This window comes from Cyclopterus lumpus, chromosome 3 (genome assembly GCF_009769545.1).
Source record: "Cyclopterus lumpus isolate fCycLum1 chromosome 3, fCycLum1.pri, whole genome shotgun sequence".
Classification (NCBI taxonomy): domain Eukaryota; kingdom Metazoa; phylum Chordata; class Actinopteri; order Perciformes; family Cyclopteridae; genus Cyclopterus; species Cyclopterus lumpus.
The window spans coordinates 8,054,491-8,075,508 of record NC_046968.1 but is presented as its reverse complement, the minus strand read 5'-3'; the positions used below and the strand labels follow the sequence as shown (position 1 = coordinate 8,075,508).

The following is a 21,018-nucleotide window of genomic DNA, read 5'->3' as shown; positions in this document are numbered from 1 at the left end:
CATATATATATATATATATATATATATATATATATATGTGTGTGTGTAAATAAGCGGACTTAACTTCATACCTTACCAATGCACTGCAACTGCAGCCATAATTAGAAAAATGAATAAGTCCTCGAAGAAACTGAACATGGTGGTAACATTGTTTTGCACGTGGCCTCTGTATTATTATCTGCACGTGTGTGTGTACTTGCTGCTCCCTATTGTTTTCCAGGATATTGTATTGTATTAAATATTGGTAAAATGTTGGCAACTGCAGCCCGAGCAATGGTGTAACATTTAAGGGGTGAATTATTTCCGTCGTTTTTTTCATTAGCGGCATTTATTTATGCATCGTTTCGGACCGCTTCTTCTTTTCAGCTTTTCATTTGACTCCTCACGGCTTTTTAGCTTTTTATTTTACGGTTTTTATTTTAGTTGCTGGCGCGTTCTCGTATAACCGACAGTCGTCGTTGAACAAATAAGAGCCTTTTAACGATGCCAAAGTTGTGAGCTTTTTCCCCCGAAAGACTTGAACGCAGCACAACGCTACGTCAGCTGATACGCGGGGCAGAGCCCAACACAACTCACGTGACTCCTGTCAGCACATGACAGTCCGCACCAGCGTGTCAACATGGCTGCAGTCCCGCAGTAAGTCGGTTTTTTTCTGATATCTGGCAGCTCTTTAACTGACGCAACATGTGTTTATTTTAGTTAATTTCACCAAAATAGTCTCGGCAGCTTTTACTACCAGCCCACCGGAACAGGCCGATGCTTTGCTAAGCTCGCGAGCGCGTCTAGAGATATTTAATTAGTCAGCTGTCTCTTTTCAACCTGCGCATGTCTGGACGTTCTGCTGTTGCACTACTGACATTTGGGGAGATGTGTTACATTCTTAACAGGACAAATATAATGCACTTTTAAATCTGCTCATGAATGTTTACTTCCAAATACTTGTACTTCTAAATACTGCTGATGAATGCTTACTTCCTTACTTGTAAGGATGCGCAGCTGCTTTGAAATAAATCATTTATGTTCAGCAGTAAATGCACTCCGCTCCCAACCTTTTTGTCCTGGGACCCCTCACTTATTTTTGTATTATTTATTTTTATCCTCACTTTTTTTTTTTTAGGTTTTCAGTGGTGACGGTATCTATTGTTTTCCTGCTGTGATGCAGTAGTTTTGTGTTTTTAAAGTGCAAGTCTCCAATCAGAAAAATAATCCAAGTGTTATTGAACTAATCAAGGATGTAGCAGACCTACATTTGTATTCAGTTTTATAGGTGAATGGTAATGTAGCAGTTTATCTGCCACCTGTGTGGTAAATGTGTATTAAAAGCTATACATTGCTGAACGTCATGGAAAGCCAGCAGTATAATTGTGTGAAACATAAAATATTATGTTGCGATCACAAAGTAATCAACAAGCTTTATTTTCCTTGTGGTCACGACGCAACCGACTTGGTGTGACCGTTTTGGATAAAACCAAATAATAAAATCTGCTGTGGTAATCTTAAAGTTGTCAGCAATCACGAGGTGATCTTTGCCAGAAGTTGGAACAAAAATCATCATATGACATTACATAACACAATGCAACGTCAGAAACTCTTCCTTTAATGAGTACCTCACTAACACAATCCTAAAAAAAACTGTTTGTGAGTGAGCTCTTGCCCTGCAGGGTGTTTGGATTGCAGTGTAGTACACAATTGTGTTTACAGCCGTCAATAAAAATATAATTTACCACCTGACTGAGGCCGATCTGTCCTCACAGATTCGCAGTTACACCCGTAAACTCAGCCAGCCAGCAGTGAACGACACAGTTCAATGAGCTATAAAAGACTACAAGGTTATGGATTAACCTTTGATATAGTCCAGGATGAAACAGATATGTTCTGTTTGTTATCTTATCAGCAAAGCCATGGGCCAGAGGCCGAGATTGCAAGGATGTCTCTTCATTTATCCTTTAACTGTCTGAAGGCTGTTCAGCCACTTCTTCAGGCTGAAACATACCAACCAAATCCAGAGGATTTGCCTTCAGAGAGAACTTAAACCATAATGGGTCCCCTCTCTTTGCTCAGGAGATCAAAAAGGATTCCCCAGAATGTGCCCACAGAAATTAGCTGTCAAAGCTTTGACTAGAGATGTCATATAGATTAAATTGTCAAAATAGAATTAATATGAGCATTACGTCATTTTAGGCTTGCGCAGTTTGCGACCGGTCGACCCTAATCTAAAGTCCTTCAGTTGCCTTTGCCGACCAGTACGCCGCCCCATCTTCTGTGCCCCTGTCCTTTCAGAGCCGTCCACTGGCTGGGCAACGAGACCCTGAGGGTGTCCGCCGCTCTGTTCGCCGAGAACCGCCGGCGACTGTGCAGCGGGCTGAAGGACAAAGACGGAGTGGTGCCGCAGTCCGTGGTTTTGCTGCAGGGCGGGGAGCAGAAGCAGAGGTTCTGCACGGACACAGACCTCCTTTTCAGACAGGTAAGTAGTCTCTAGTTGCCTCTGGGATAAGTCCAGAAACTGAGGCTGGGGGGGGGCAAGGTCTTGCATTTATTTATCCGTCCATCCAGCTATGATCCCCAAGCAAAGCAGTTAGTTTAAGTCCCTTTCAGCATATCCTGTGTCGGTCTTCTCTCCACTGGTAGTGCCCAAATCCCTAAAGCGATTCTATCCGGCCGCCACAAAAACCTTCAGTCCAGTTCTTAGCTCCTACGGCGGTGTGTTAATCTCTTCATTCTGTCAGAAAAAAATATGTGGGCCAGCCACCAGCCACTCTGCAGAGAAGTCACTTGCCCCACCCCCACCCCCCACCCCCCACCTCTAAGCTTGCGACTGTAATTGGGTTTCGAGCAGAATTTAAAGAGCACATTGAAAGTCACGTTTGAGCTCTGCATTCACCTCTGTGAACCCGGTTTCTGAGGACAGCGTCTCATTTTCTGCTTTGGTCATCGTCTGACCGGAAGTAACTTTCTGTCCCCGCGGGCTATTTGATAATCTCCCTCACTAATGCGCTGGCTGATTTCTTTCCATTCTGCAGGAGTCTTTCTTCCACTGGGCTTTCGGAGTAACCGAGCCCGACTGCTATGGGGCCATTGATGTGGACTCTGGGAAATCCGTCCTTTTTGTTCCCAAACTGCCGGAAAGCTACGCCACTTGGATGGGAGAGTGAGTCGCACTAATCTTCAAAGAGCGGCCAACAATCATCACGGCCGTGAGCTGGAACTCGAGGAGAGGGTTGACAGAGTCGCGTGCACCCAGTATAAACTTAATATATCGACATTTAGTATTTTATTTTTTTTATTGTAAATGCAACCGAGAGACATTTTAGACTTTTTGATATTTGTCCTGAACACTTCAGTTCTGCTATAGAGATTGATTCTTAATATACTAAATGAGTGCAAGTCTTTGTTCACTGTACGTTTTTTTACTAGATTTATCTTTTGCGTCTGTTGACAGGATCTTTCCCAAAGAGCACTTCAAGGAGAAGTATGCTGTGGATGAGGTGCAATACACCTGTGATGTAAGTCTGTGTGTGCGCATGCGTGTGCGTGTGCGTCCTTCCTTGTTGTTTTTTTACATTACATTACATTACATGTCATTTAGCTAGAACCTTGATGTTCAGTCACCTTTCATGAAAATGCATTAGTGCATTCGTAGTCAGTTTTTTATTTTCTTAAATGTGAAGGTCATCATTCTTTTATCTGAACCTCCTGGATGAGATTGTGGGAACAATATTCTGTTTGCACAGCAGACTACTGCACACAGTCTACATGTGCAGTCCGTGACATCGGTGGCTAATGACTGAGAACACGTTGATGATGGTGGGGCTCACAGAGTAATACGCTAAGTGTTTGTGGTCCATCGATTCACCGCTGCTCAGGTTCCTCTGACGGATATCAACCACCAAAATTCTCATGGAAGTCCCCCGGGACGTGTTTTATTTTAATTTTTAATTTTAAATCTGTTACCCTCCGATCTCATTTATTCCATCTAGTCCAAATGCATTCCTGCTCAGACAGTCTATAATTGTCTATTTTGAGAGTTTGTGAAAACGGTCATGTTCTGTATATCGGTGTTGACAGGCAGGTTCCCTGCGGCGCCCCATCGGATGGTTGACAGCTCCCGAGCTATTTTCGAGGTGTGCGTGCTGACAAATCAAAAATAATATAAAGTCTTTCACTGGCCAACAAATCACATTAGAAGTGTGCGCGTGTTTGAAAATGATCACATACTATTTCTGCATTCATTTCTATATTTATCTGTGAGCTTTTGATGACTCATCCTGCTGCCGATATTACAGGTATTTGTACATCTCCACACCTGCTCGAAGTGTTAGAGTTCCTAATTATTCACATTTGATGTACTAATTATCACTCCAACCGACAGCCAGTTCTCCCATGAAGCAATAGCAGCTCAATGCAGGATATTCTGATAAGAACCAACATTAAATCATATAAGGCCTCTTTGTTTGTTTAACTTCAGTTGGTAATGCTAACCTAAAAGAGAACAATATATGTTTTATATACTGTTTAACAACTACTGCACACACTAACTAATCTTATTCATGCATGAAGTGCATTTAAAACATCTTCTAATAAGATATTTTCAGTCAGAAAAACAATTTCCTCCTATTCGTTGGTACTTTTGGAGCTAGTCATTGACTAATTACTGTTCAATTGAGTGATACACTCACAATGACATTTAAAACGCAATTAATCTGACGTCTCAAAATTAAGCTGCAATTTAGATTCGATGCGTTATGCAGCGGATGTGTTCCAAAGTCAACTTTAGTTGTATCAATAATAATCATAACAATGCTTCAAATACCACCAGTGTCTCTGAGCGCCGAGTTCGGGATCTGTTACCCGACATTTAGGCTGTTGGCAGCGGAGTTCTTAGTCCGCTGGAGGTTTGTCATTCAGTGTGCTGCTGGGGACCACGGGGACCACGGGGACCACGGAGACCACGGAGACCACGGGGACCACAGGGACCACGGAGACCACTGAGACCACAGGGACTACGGGGACCACGGAGACCACAGGGACCACGGGGACCACGGGGACCACGGAGACCACAGGGACCACATCGGTGTCTGCCACAGTGACCTTTTCATTCTGCAGACTGAGAGCAGAAGGAAACTGCCCCTTGTTGCCTCGGCTTCCCCTCTGTGCGTCTCGGTGTTCTAATTAATCCCCGTCTGCTTCCTTGCAGATTGCTGATGTCCTGTCCAACCTGAGACCAGCAGCGCTCCTGACACTGGTATGCCGAGCCGATGGTTTCTCTGTGTTATAGTGTGTGTGGTCGGACCAGTCATCACTCCTCCCTCCCGATTTACAGATAGTGAGACGTACTTTTGTTTTACGTCAGATGACCGATCACAGGACGGATTCTCGTCATTATTGTGAGATTTCAATCTTGCTTTGGTCAGAAAAGGGAACTAAAACAAAGTTTAAAGTTGTGATGATTCATCAAAAACATTGTATTGTACATGTCTCATTTCCCTAATAACCTGCGGTTCTCACAATCACTTGGAATGTTGGATATATAGATACTAGTGTTTTTCCAATTTAAGTAAAATAAATGATCATAGAAGTTAAATTAGTAATTGTTATTGTTTTATTTATGGCATGGCAACTTGTACAGCACATATGACTTTTTATCGCTACTTCTAGCCGTTATTGGGCCGTTTCCATAGAGCTGCAGGACTTAAATATTCAGTGAAAATCAAGGTCACGGAGAGTCAAATGTGACGGGGAGCAAAGAAAACGCCTGAAATTGCTTTTGGTTGAGGGGGTTGAAAGGTCCAGTCAGATCTGCCTCCCTCTTCCTCGCCTGACCACACTCATCATGTTGAAAATACAAATCCATTTCATCAGACAAGAAATATTGAACATTGTCAACGTTCAAAAACCTGAGTATCATATTCATCCACTGCTAGTACAGTCTGAGAATATTTGCTTTCACCAGTTCTACAGCTGTCAGGAGATGATCCATCAGTGATCACAGGATCCATCATCGGCCTGGATGTACAACAGTTGTATGTCCCGTATTGGCATTTGAGTGCACTTCACTTGTTTTTGTGTTTGTTTTACTCCATGCAGCGAGGTCAGAATACAGATAGTGGGAGCATCTGCCGCGAAGCCTCCTTTGAAGGAATAAGTGGGTATGTATAATGGCCGCCACTTTGCATGAACATAATTATACATTGTTTTGTCTTGTTTCTTTTATACCCAAGGACACAACGGGGAAAAAAACACTGATTGTTTCTGATTAACCCAATTCTAAGTATAATTTAATTAAGCAAACTATCTTGCTTTTGCTTCTTAGTTGTCCATTAATTGCAATGTTACTGTTCTCGGCACTAGTATTTTTATTTTTTTATCTGTTCCACACTGACCTTAAACTGCTTTGAAAATTGTATTTACAAAGTGTATAAAAAATGGGTTGGAGATAGTTGGTCAAGTCTGGTGATGTTGGAACGTGTGAAAGAGGAAAAATGGAACCGCAGGACGTGACACACTCACTATTTGAAGAAAGGCAGAACATGGGCCAAAGCCTCATTTAATGTTTTTTGTTCCTTTTTTTTTCAGCTTCAAAGTGAACAACACTCTTCTGCACCCTGTCATTGTGGAGTGGTAAGTAATTAAAATATGATAAATAATATTCAGGAAGCCCACTTGAGATGAGAATCAAGACTGTACCGTCTTGTCTCCCTTCACCACCTAAACATTTCTTCAGATGGCTTTTGACACTTTTAAAACATGAACCTTGGCAAATCACAGCTGCCCAGCGAGGTAATTGTGTGTCTGCAATCAGAAACGGGAGCTTTTCTTTGGCTTTTTTTTTTTTTTTTCTCCCTCGCCAAGTGAGAAGCCAGTCTGCACGGATGTAATGGACTTCGTGCTCGCCTGGTTGTCCTTGGCATTAGAGTTTGTACCCTCCAGATGAATTGACATTTTCTGAAATAAGGAGGAATGCTTTTCAGGCACACCTCCTGGGGAGAGAGAGTTGATTGAGCCCCTCTGCTGCCTCCACTCCACAGAGCTCACATGGCTCTCTTTATAATGGGCTATTTTATTTTTAGTTATTTTATTGAGTTATTTTCTATTGAGTTTGTTAGGGTTCTTATTATTCTTATTCTTTATTTTTTGAACATTGGGCGCATTTTGGGGGTATTTGCGAGCGACGAAACCCGCTCAAATTTGGCAAGCTTGTCAGTCTCGGTGAAAATAGCCATCCGATCACGTAGAGACACATAATGCATGTATCTGTTCACATTCTCAAAGCGCCACCTACTTGCTCAACTAGACTTGCTCGAATCTGCCCCAAACTCGTCCCGCCGGCGCCCCCGTCCGGCACTGGTGAGCAAGGACCCGTTCAGTGCTGCTCGCAGCTTTAATTTTTACTTGTTACCATTGGTTACCACCGCTTTGTGTTATTTGTTTCTGTTATTATTGTTGAAATCTATAATGCTATTGTATCAAGCCTCCCAAGGGGCAGCTACTGATTCCCGAGCAAAAGTGAATGAGAGATGGGGAGATCACCAGGCAAGAAAAGCTTCAGCTCCAATATTGTCTCTCAGCTTAGATTTAAATCAAACACTATTACGTTTTTATTGTGGTTCTGAAACATTTTCCGCAGCAGTAGATTACAAGGATTATTGTGTATAAATTGATCTAATTTATACACAATAATCCTGGGAAAGATGGAGGACCAGCTGTCTCTCTTTCTTCCTTTGGCGCAATATGAAAGTTGAATGATGTTCTGTGGCTGTGCATTGGATAACCTGGCAGTGTGTGGACGAGGAGCGAGAGAGCTGCTCACTGACTTGTTGTTTCTGTCTGCGTCTGCAGCCGTCTGGTTAAGACTGACATGGAGCTGGAGGTCCTGCGCTACACCAACAGGATTTCCAGTGAAGCCCATAAAATGGTACGGTTCCTCGGATAGAAGGAGCGCCTGCGAGGGGCACTGCCTTCAGTTTTCAAATAATAAAAGAAAGAATATAAATGTTCAGAGCTTGAAATTAAACGGGCAAAGTATGGAAGTACCAAGCAGCTTATCGAGTTTAAAGGATTTTGGATCCTCTAAGGCTATAATCTGTTTTAAATGCTATCGATTTTAACTTTAGCCAGCAGTGAACAGAGAGAGCCTTTGACCAATAAGCTGTGTCATTAAAGCAATATTTTACTTCTGCACAGGATTTCACTGTTAACACCATGAATAACCTCCGCACGGCTGGCGGAGGCAGTTAACCTCTCAATGTTATCTGTCCTCTGAAGTCAATCACTATAAGCGTTCATTATTGTTTTACACCAGTTGTTATGAGTGTGATCGTTAGACCTTTTCAGCGGTGTGTTTTTCACCTTTTGGCAGATTTTCAGGAATAATCATCCCTGTAGGTTTGCGGTAGAAACTGAAAATGCTCTCCTAAATCAGCGCTTGAGGGCACTGACTCTTTATGACTGTTTTTGTTGTGAATCCTGGAAACTCCACTTGAGGAAATGATCCACAATTCATTCTAAAGCATCTTATAAACCAATGAGATAAAACAACATATAGTGTTGCTATTGTGCATTGGGGTGTCATTGAGAGCATGTTCAAACTATATATTTATTTATTTATTTATTTATTCCCACTGTTTGTGTGCAGATCATGAAGAATGTGAAACCAGGACAGAAAGAATATGAAATGGAGAGGTACGTGGTGCATTTTGTTTTCATGCCAGATATGTAGAAGCCTGTGTTTCTCTACTCTTTTGTAGCTATGCTGTTTTTTTTTCTTTTCTAAAGTTTGAAGCAGCACTTTTTAAAAATATATAGAATATTATTATTATTATTATTATTATTATTATTATTATTTAATTTGTTTTGTCTCGCTGGAAAATGACAACAGGATAACACTTCACAAGTATCGGTCGCCATCCAACTGCTTCCTGTGTGTTTGAGGATTATTATCTGTTGCAACTCCATTACTATCTTTTACTACTATTAGGTGTGCCTTATGGTCAACTGCCTTTTATGACAAAATAAAGTGCCATACAAATGAAGGTTACTCAACTATACTTGTGTTAACGTCAAGCTGGGAGCAAAAGAAGTAATTTAAATGTTTTTTTATTAAGTTCATATTTATATTTTATATAATTTTTAGTTTGTATATTTTAGTAACACATGTTGGTGTAATTTTATTTTGTATGCAGTGTCAAAGCAGCCGTCATGATGGTTATTTTGCGTGTAAGAAGCACCAGGAACCTTGGACTCGACAGCTTTGCGATGCTGTCCAGAGCCATAGAAATGTTTGATGTGCTCAAACATGATTTAAAGAACGAGCACTGAATTATTTTTTAAAAAGCATGCAATCAGACAGAGGGCAGTGAAAGTCCTTCAACTGATTCATGTTTTCTCTGATCTCGGCTGTGCTGATGTTTAGTTTCCGTTTCTCACAGGGGGTTTTCTCTGACACTTTTTCTTTTGCTTCTTTGCAGCCTCTTCCAGCACTACTGCTACACCAAGGGAGGGATGCGTCACACCTCATACACCTGTATCTGTGGAACGTAAGGCAATCATTCATTCTCTTTTGTTGTTGTTAAATTACTAACTGGAGCCGATATTATGCTCCTCCAAAGATGCATGTAAATATTATGCAAAGCAGAGTTAATAATGCAGAAGAAGCTGGAGGGTTACTGTCGGAAAGCTGCATCATTATGGATGATGAACTTTGAGTGCCTGTCGCTAATCATGCTTTGGCCTTTTGCCTTAAACACCATGTGCAATGACTGCATGGGGATTGGTTAGTGGATACAAGCTATTTCCCTTTTCAAATTAAGAGCTTGAAAATTACGAACCGGATCATGGCGGTGATTCTTCAGAGGCACTGTCTGGACTTTCTATTTTAAAGGTTTAAATGTTGAACGGTTGAAGGATTATAATTATATGTATGTCTTTTCAATGGACATACTGTGTTTTTCTTCTTTAACAACAGGGGCAATAATTCCTCCATTCTCCACTACGGTCATGCCGGTGCTCCGAATGAAAAGACGATCACGGACGGTGACATGTGGTGAGACGCTTTTCAGCAGATTTTAAAAGCGTGCAATACACTAGTTTTTAATTAATTCTTGAATTTTGCGCATAATGTGATTAATCGATTAAATTTGTTCATCTTTGCCCAGCTATATATATATATATATATATATATATATATATATATATATCTCTATCTCATCGCCCCTTTGGCTGATCAGTTGTGAAATATCGTCCCCTGCAGTCTGTTCGACATGGGTGGAGAGTACTACTGCTACTCCTCAGACATCACATGCTCTTTCCCAGCCAACGGAAAGTTCACTCCCGACCAGAGGGCCATCTACGAGGCTGTCCTCAAATCCTCTCGAACCGTCATGGCTGCCATCAAACCAGGTTACCATCCTTTTAGTCAGTTTAGCTATCCAGTACACTTCACTGAAAAAAGGTAAAGCCAGGAAAAGTACCTCCTAAATGTACTAGTTTGCCCTCAAAGAAACATGACCAGCAGAGAGTAAACCGATAATTTTTTTGTTGCATTTTGAAGGCATCTTTTTTTGTTGTATGTTTTTCAGTACAGTTAAACATTTTAACTACAGCGACCGAGTTCTTGTTAATATTATTTATTTGAAAACTCTGCAAGTGAAATGAAAACCTGGTCTTAGATCCATACCTATATTTTCAGAGGCATAATGATATCAACATGCATACTTAAAGCTAAGGAACTTTCCTTCTGTGTTGATTTTGGCGGTCCTTGTTGATGAAAGTGTTCCAAAGACTGGAGTCCCTTTTTTTTTTTTAGAAAACCTACTTTCTCTGCTGAGCTCTCCTCCTCTGACCTGAAAGACTTGTTAGTGAACTTGCATGATTTCATGTGGAATCTGACCCAGTGGCACGGATGACAAGCTTTAAGAATAACTATATATAAATAGACAATCCTCCCGCTGATGGTCTCGTTTACTTATAGGTCATATAGAGGCATCAGTATTACATCGAGACATTAACTTTTAAAATGAAATGCGTTTAGTTCATATAAACCTCTGTTCCTCGTTAACAAAGCTGCTTGTGTTGAAGGTGTAAAGTGGAGCGACATGCACCGCATGGCTGACCGGATCCACCTGGAGGAGCTTGTGGCCATCGGCATCCTGAATGGCAGCGTGGAGGACATGGTAAAGGTCCACCTGGGCTCCGTCTTCATGCCCCATGGCCTGGGGCACCTGCTGGGCATCGACGTCCATGATGTGGGAGGGTACCCTGAGGTGAGTACAGAAGACTTCCATTTTGAGATTTGACATCATCTGACCTTTTGGCTGTTGTTGAAACAGTCAAAGTCTCCAGACAGAAGAGGGAAACGCATTCCTGTTCCTCCAGTATTGATGTGTCATCAATAATTAAGAGAGCAGAACAAAAAGAGGCCAAGATGCAGGAACAGGGTCAGGGTGAGGGCAGGAGAGGGAAGATGCTGTTTGAACTCTGGACACTGACAATTTTAGGTTGTGGTGGAGGATTTTGTACAGTTGTGCACTTCTTAAAACTGAAGAGTTAACCCATAGAAACGGTCACATCCCACAGACACATCCCAAGGACAGACGATAGTGGACACACTACAGACGATAGTGGACACATCCAAAGGACACATGACAAACTATATGGACACATCCAAAGGACACATGACAAACTATATGGACACATCCCAAGGACACATGACAGACGATAGTGGACACACTACAGACTATAGGGACACATCCCAAGGACACATGACAGACGATAGTGGACACACTACAGACTATATGGACACATCCCAAGGACACATGACAGACGATAGTGGACACATTACAGACGATAGTGGACACATTACAGACGATAGTGGACACACTACAGACGATAGTGGACACACTACAGACTATAGGGACACATCCCAAGGACACATGACAGCGTTAGTGGACACACTACAGACTATATGGACACATCCTAAGGACACATGACAGACGATAGTGGACACACTACAGACTATATGGACACATCCCAAGGACACATGACAGACGATAGTGGACACATCCCAAGGACACATGACGAACTATATGGACACATTACAGATGATAGTGGACACATCCCAAGGACACATGACAGACAATAGTGGACACACTACAGACTATAGTGGACACATCCCAAGGACACATGACAGCGTTAGTGGACACACTACAGACTATATGGACACATCCTAAGGACACATGACAGACGATAGTGGACACACTACAGACGATAGTGGACACACTACAGACGATAGTGGACACACTACAGACTATAGGGACACATCCCAAGGACACATGACAGCGTTAGTGGACACACTACAGACTATATGGACACATCCTAAGGACACATGACAGACGATAGTGGACACACTACAGACTATATGGACACATCCCAAGGACACATGACAGACGATAGTGGACACATCCCAAGGACACATGACGAACTATATGGACACATTACAGATGATAGTGGACACATCCCAAGGACACATGACAGACAATAGTGGACACACTACAGACTATAGTGGACACATCCCAAGGACACATGACAGCGTTAGTGGACACACTACAGACGATAGTGGACACATCCCAAGGACACATGACAGACGATAGTGGACACACTACAGACGATAGTGGACACACTACAGACGATAGTGGACACATCCCAAGGACACATGACAGACGATAGTGGACACACTGCAGACGATAGTGGACACATCCCAAGGACACATGACAGCGTTAGTGGACACACTACAGACGATAGTGGACACACTACATACGATAGTGGACACATCCCAAGGACACATGACAGACGATAGTGGACACATCCCAAGGACACACTACAGACTTTAGTGGACACAATACAGACTATAGTGGACACATTACAGATGATAGTGGACACACTACAGACGATAGTGGACACATCCCAAGGACACATGACAGACGATAGTGGACACACTACAGACTATATGGACACATCCCAAGGACACATGACAGACGATAGTGGACACACTACAGACGATAGTGGACACACTACAGACGATAGTGGACACACTACAGACTATAGGGACACATCCCAAGGACACATGACAGCGTTAGTGGACACACTACAGACTATATGGACACATCCTAAGGACACATGACAGACGATAGTGGACACACTACAGACGATAGTGGACACACTACAGACTATATGGACACATCCCAAGGACACATGACAGACGATAGTGGACACATCCCAAGGACACATGACGAACTATATGGACACATTACAGATGATAGTGGACACACTACAGACTATAGGGACACATCCCAAGGACACATGACAGACGATAGTGGACACATCCCAAGGACACATGACAGACGATAGTGGACACATCCCAAGGACACATGACAGACGATAGTGGACACACTACAGACGATAGTGGACACATCCCAAGGACACATGACAGAGGATAGTGGACACATCCCAGAGACACATGACAGACGACAGTGGACACATCCCAAGGACACACTACAGACTATAGTGGACACACTACAGACTATAGTGGACACGCTACAGACGATAGTGGACACATCCCAAAGACACATGACAGACGACAGTGGACACATGACAGATGATAGTTGACACACTACAGACGATAGTGGACACACTACAGACGATAGTGGACACATCCCAAGATCACATGACAGACGATAGTGGACACACTACAGACTATAGTGGACACACTACAGACGATAGTGGACACACTACAGACGATAGTGGACACATCCCAAGGACACATGACAGAGGATAGTGGACACATCCCAAAGACACATGACAGACGACAGTGGACACATGACAGACGATAGTGGACACACTACAGACGATAGTGGACACACTACAGACGATAGTGGACACATCCCAAGGACACATGACAGACTATAGTGGACACATGACAGACTATAGTGGACACATCCCAAGGACACACTACAGACGATAGTGGGCACACTACAGACGATAGTGGACACACTACAGACGATAGTGGACACATCCCAAGGACACATGACAGACTATAGTGGACACATGACAGACTATAGTGGACACATCCCAAGGACACACTACAGACGATAGTGGACACACTACAGACGATAGTGGACACATCCCAAGGACACATGACAGCATTAGTGGACACACTACATACGATAGAGGACACATCCCAAGGACACACTACAGACTTTAGTGGACACAATACAGACTATAGTGGACACATTACAGATGATAGTGGACACACTACAGACAATAGTGGACACATCCCAAGGACACACTACAGACTATATTGGACACACTACATACGATAGTGGACACATCCCAAGGACACATGACAGACGATAGTGGACACACTACAGACGATAGTGGACACATCCCAAGGACACATGACAGACGATAGTGGGCACACTACAGACGATAGTGGACACACTACAGACGATAGTGGACACACTACAGACGATAGTGGGCACACTACAGACGATAGTGGACACACTACAGACGATAGTGGACACATCCCAAGGACACATGACAGACGATAGTGGACACACTACAGACGATCGTGGACACACTACAGACGATAGTGGACACATCCCAAGATCACATGACAGAGGATAGTGGACACATGACAGACTATAGTGGACACATCCCAAGGACACACTACAGACAATAGTGGGCACACTACAGACGATATGGACACATCCCAAGGACACATGACAGACGATAGTGGACACATCCCAAGGACACATGACGAACTATATGGACACATTACAGATGATAGTGGACACATCCCAAGGACACATGACAGACAATAGTGGACACACTACAGACTATAGTGGACACATCCCAAGGACACATGACAGCGTTAGTGGACACACTACAGACGATAGTGGACACATCCCAAGGACACATGACAGACGATAGTGGACACACTACAGACGATAGTGGACACACTACAGACGATAGTGGACACATCCCAAGGACACATGACAGACGATAGTGGACACACTGCAGACGATAGTGGACACATCCCAAGGACACATGACAGCGTTAGTGGACACACTACAGACGATAGTGGACACACTACATACGATAGTGGACACATCCCAAGGACACATGACAGACGATAGTGGACACATCCCAAGGACACACTACAGACTTTAGTGGACACAATACAGACTATAGTGGACACATTACAGATGATAGTGGACACACTACAGACGATAGTGGACACATCCCAAGGACACATGACAGACGATAGTGGACACACTACAGACTATATGGACACATCCCAAGGACACATGACAGACGATAGTGGACACACTACAGACGATAGTGGACACACTACAGACGATAGTGGACACACTACAGACTATAGGGACACATCCCAAGGACACATGACAGCGTTAGTGGACACACTACAGACTATATGGACACATCCTAAGGACACATGACAGACGATAGTGGACACACTACAGACGATAGTGGACACACTACAGACTATATGGACACATCCCAAGGACACATGACAGACGATAGTGGACACATCCCAAGGACACATGACGAACTATATGGACACATTACAGATGATAGTGGACACACTACAGACTATAGGGACACATCCCAAGGACACATGACAGACGATAGTGGACACATCCCAAGGACACATGACAGACGATAGTGGACACATCCCAAGGACACATGACAGACGATAGTGGACACACTACAGACGATAGTGGACACATCCCAAGGACACATGACAGAGGATAGTGGACACATCCCAGAGACACATGACAGACGACAGTGGACACATCCCAAGGACACACTACAGACTATAGTGGACACACTACAGACTATAGTGGACACGCTACAGACGATAGTGGACACATCCCAAAGACACATGACAGACGACAGTGGACACATGACAGATGATAGTTGACACACTACAGACGATAGTGGACACACTACAGACGATAGTGGACACATCCCAAGATCACATGACAGACGATAGTGGACACACTACAGACTATAGTGGACACACTACAGACGATAGTGGACACACTACAGACGATAGTGGACACATCCCAAGGACACATGACAGAGGATAGTGGACACATCCCAAAGACACATGACAGACGACAGTGGACACATGACAGACGATAGTGGACACACTACAGACGATAGTGGACACACTACAGACGATAGTGGACACATCCCAAGGACACATGACAGACTATAGTGGACACATGACAGACTATAGTGGACACATCCCAAGGACACACTACAGACGATAGTGGGCACACTACAGACGATAGTGGACACACTACAGACGATAGTGGACACATCCCAAGGACACATGACAGACTATAGTGGACACATGACAGACTATAGTGGACACATCCCAAGGACACACTACAGACGATAGTGGACACACTACAGACGATAGTGGACACATCCCAAGGACACATGACAGCATTAGTGGACACACTACATACGATAGAGGACACATCCCAAGGACACACTACAGACTTTAGTGGACACAATACAGACTATAGTGGACACATTACAGATGATAGTGGACACACTACAGACAATAGTGGACACATCCCAAGGACACACTACAGACTATATTGGACACACTACATACGATAGTGGACACATCCCAAGGACACATGACAGACGATAGTGGACACACTACAGACGATAGTGGACACATCCCAAGGACACATGACAGACGATAGTGGGCACACTACAGACGATAGTGGACACACTACAGACGATAGTGGACACACTACAGACGATAGTGGGCACACTACAGACGATAGTGGACACACTACAGACGATAGTGGACACATCCCAAGGACACATGACAGACGATAGTGGACACACTACAGACGATCGTGGACACACTACAGACGATAGTGGACACATCCCAAGATCACATGACAGAGGATAGTGGACACATGACAGACTATAGTGGACACATCCCAAGGACACACTACAGACAATAGTGGGCACACTACAGACGATAGTGGACACACTACAGACGATAGTGGACACATCCCAAGGACACATGACAGACTATAGTGGACACATGACAGACTATAGTGGACACATGACAGACTATAGTGGACACATCCCAAGGACACACTACAGACGATAGTGGACACACTACAGACGATAGTGGACACATCCCAAGGACACATGACAGCGTTAGTGGACACACTACATACGATAGTGGACACATCCCAAGGACACACTACAGACTTTAGTGGACACAATACAGACTATAGTGGACACACTACAGATGATAGTGGACACACTACAGACAATAGTGGACACATCCCAAGGACACACTACAGACTATATTGGACACACTACATACGATAGTGGACACATCCCAAGGACACATGACAGACGATAGTGGACACACTACAGACGATAGTGGACACATCCCAAGGACACATGACAGACTATAGTGGACACATGACAGACTATAGTGGACACATCCCAAGGACACACTACAGACGATAGTGGGCACACTACAGACGATAGTGGACACACTACAGACGATAGTGGACACATCCCAAGGACACATGACAGACTATAGTGGACACATGACAGACTATAGTGGACACATCCCAAGGACACACTACAGACAATAGTGGACACACTACAGACGATAGTGGACACACTACAGACGATAGTGGACACATCCCAAGGACACATGACAGCGTTAGTGGACACACTACATACGATAGTGGACACATCCCAAGGACACACTACAGACTTTAGTGGACACAATACAGACTATAGTGGACACACTACAGATGATAGTGGACACACTACAGATGATAGTGGACACACTACAGACAATAGTGGACACATCCCAATGACACACTACAGACTATATTGGACACACTACATACGATAGTGGACACATCCCAAGGACACATGACAGACGATAGTGGACACATCCCAAGGACACACTACAGACTTTAGTGGACACACTACAGACGATCGTGGACACACTACAGACGATAGTGGACACATCCCAAGATCACATGACAGACGATAGTGGACACATCCCAAGGACACACTACAGACGATAGTGGACACACTACAGACGATCGTGGACACACTACAGACGATAGTGGACACATCCCAAGATCACATGACAGAGGATAGTGGACACATGACAGATGATAGTGGACACACTACAGACTACAGTGGACACACTACAGACGATAGTGGACACACTACAGACGATAGTGGACACATCCCAAGGACACATGACAGACGATAGTGGACACATGACAGACTATAGTGGACACATCCCAAGGACACACTACAGATGATAGTGGACACATCCCAAGGACATATGACAGACGATAGTGTTTGCTAGTTTCAGTAAGACTTAACTATCTCACATCATTGATCTCTAATCACAGTGTGAACCAGATGGTTTGAGTAGTGGGCTTTGTTCGTGGAGCAACCTCCGTATCCTACAGTGTTATCGGCCAAAAGAAAGAAATACAACGTCAATACTCGTGTCAAAAGTTGAACCTTTTACATTTTTAATAAACTGTCCAGGGGGTGGAGCGCATTGACGAGCCTGGACTGAGGAGTCTTCGGATGGGCCGTCTGGTGCAGGAGAGGATGGTTCTCACCGTGGAGCCCGGCATATACTTCATCAACCACCTGCTGGACCAGGCCCAGGCCAACTCTGCCCAGAGCTGCTTCCTCAACAATCAAGTGCTGGCTCGCTTTCGTGGCTTTGGCGGGGTCAGTGTGCTTACGGTTTTATTTGGTTGCGTTTGTTCACCAGGAGGGTAATGGAAAGCTCGTGGGGCGACACTTGATACAGAATGACGTCATTGCTATTCTTCCATGTTTTGTGTCCAGCTGTGATACTAAGCTATAAAGATGGAGCATTGTGTTTTTAGGCATGGAAGTCATGCAAAGAAAATACTTCAATGTATTGCTCATATTCGTCTCCTATAATTCTACCAAGTTTGACTGACTGCTGTGTCAAAACTGTGGGCAGGTTCGCATTGAAGATGACATTGCCGTGACAGCTGATGGTATCGAGCTGCTGACCTGCGTCCCTCGCACGGTGGAGGAGATCGAGGCTTTCATGGCCAACTCTGCAAAACCCTTCAGCCCCGTCGTCACCACTGAGAAGCTGTGACTTAATTACTGCAGATAAACACTCTGTTCACTCTTATTACTCAATTTTATATAACAGACACGTGATCAAAATGTGTGGTAATTGTGCCTCCTGAAGGAATGCATTTCATTTAACATTTCAAATAAGATTTGTATTCTTGTATGTTCTTCTTTGTAAACATCTATTCACAAAAAGTGACATACATTTGTATATCAATAAACATTTAAATGTATGTTTTATTCATTGTATAGTACAGTCGTCACTAATAGTTGGGCCTAACTGTTGAATCCATCATAAATCTCATCGTATGTCTTGAAACATCATAAAAAGACATCTTTCAATAAATGTCATAAGTCATTATATAGCTTGCTTTGAGTTTTGAGTAAAAACTCAGAGCATGTCATGTAAATATCATACTATGCTATGAAAAAAATTGTAGTTTGTCAAAAGGCATACAAAACATTTCCTAGTATAGTTATGAATAGTGTGCCGTTATACTATAGTATGTCATCGAGATGTCTTGAAAAAGATCTTATTGAATCATCTCATAAAATATCATGTTATAGTATTCCATAGCCATATGCCGCATTAAACTACAAGGTCCAAAGTATAGTGTAAAAAAAAGTAAGCATAAAGTATGTCTTAAAAAGTCTACAAAATACAAAATGTCATAGTTTGGTACGCCTTGAAAGTGTCATATGCCATATAAACTTGTAACAAATGTGATTAGATAGATACTTTATTCACCCCCAGGGGGGAATTTGTTTGTAGCAGCAGCAGCAAGCAAAGTTACATACATATTAATATTAAGTATGACAAAATTGACAATATATACAATAAAATAGAGCAGGACATTCAATTAAGAAAAATGTATATACAGTGAAAGCTGTGCAAGTTTTATTGATCATTCAATTTGAGGAGGATCTGGTCAAAGGTGATTTATTATAAAGTCTAATAGCAGCAATGTATTCCCCTGAATCAGGAATGTTCCCCTCTATCTGTCTTTGTGACAGCGGAGCTGAAGCAGTCTGTTGGAGAACCTGCTCCGCTGTCCCTGCAGTAGGTGGTGGAGAGGGTGGTCCGGGTTCTCCAACATACACAAATCATTTCTTCAGTGTCCTCCTCTCCACCACCTGTTCCCAATAGTCCTGTTTGCAGCCAAAGATGGAGCCGGTCTTCTTCACCAGTTTAGTGTCTCCGGCTCCAATGCTGCTCCCCCAGCAGACGACAAAGAAGTACAGAGCACTGTCCACCGAGTTATATTGGAGTTGTACTGGAAGTCAGTGGTGTACAAGGTGAACAGGGAGGGAGACAGAACAGTTCCCTGTGGGGCTTCAACATCACTGACCACCGTCCCGAACAGCACACGGCCCAGTCGGACAAACTGGTCTGCCTGTGAGGTAGTCGGTGATCCAGGAGACGGTGGGCGCGTTAACCCCCACATTTCATATAGTATGTCAAACACAAAATACCACAGCATCGTATACCATAAAAACACAACTCAAGTGTTGGTTCAACATGCGCTCAGATTTGATTTCATGTGAGGTTGATCAAATAGTTAATGATAGGACACAATGGCTGTTCAGATAGATTCACTGCCATTTTCACGTCTGGCCTTGTCCACAAAGATTCCTTTAGTGAAGCATTGAGAGTACTGTTGTTGACATGTCCTCAGGCAGAGGATATTCATGCACGCTGATTAGCAATAAATTGCAGTCCCAATAAACACACGTGTCATAGAAAAAAAAAACTTCACTCGACAAAGGCTGGGAGGATCAGCACGAAGGAAA

At 43.4% G+C, this 21,018-nt stretch overlaps 1 protein-coding gene across 1 annotated transcript; it reads left to right on the top strand.

Annotated features, from left to right (window-relative positions):
* Nucleotides 1-524: 524 nt before the first annotated feature.
* Nucleotides 525-19,467, top strand: pepd (peptidase D). Its single transcript, XM_034529077.1, has 15 exons — nt 525-636; nt 2,281-2,464; nt 3,021-3,148; nt 3,440-3,503; nt 5,195-5,242; nt 6,085-6,146; nt 6,574-6,618; nt 7,837-7,912; nt 8,633-8,679; nt 9,465-9,533; nt 9,962-10,039; nt 10,247-10,395; nt 11,074-11,258; nt 18,652-18,843; nt 19,106-19,467. The coding sequence occupies exons 1-15, from the start codon at nt 620-622 to the stop codon at nt 19,247-19,249; spliced, it is 1,488 nt and encodes a 495-aa protein (XP_034384968.1). The 5' UTR covers nt 525-619; the 3' UTR covers nt 19,250-19,467.
* The last annotated feature ends 1,551 nt before the right edge of the window (nt 19,468-21,018 follow it).

Bases quoted from the DNA above. Each gene is read 5' to 3' on its own strand.
- pepd (XM_034529077.1), top strand. The intron at 3,504-5,194 runs GTAAGTCTGTGT...GCTTCCTTGCAG, and splicing joins AGGTGCAATACACCTGTGAT to ATTGCTGATGTCCTGTCCAA. The intron at 18,844-19,105 runs GTCAGTGTGCTT...AACTGTGGGCAG, and splicing joins GCTTTCGTGGCTTTGGCGGG to GTTCGCATTGAAGATGACAT.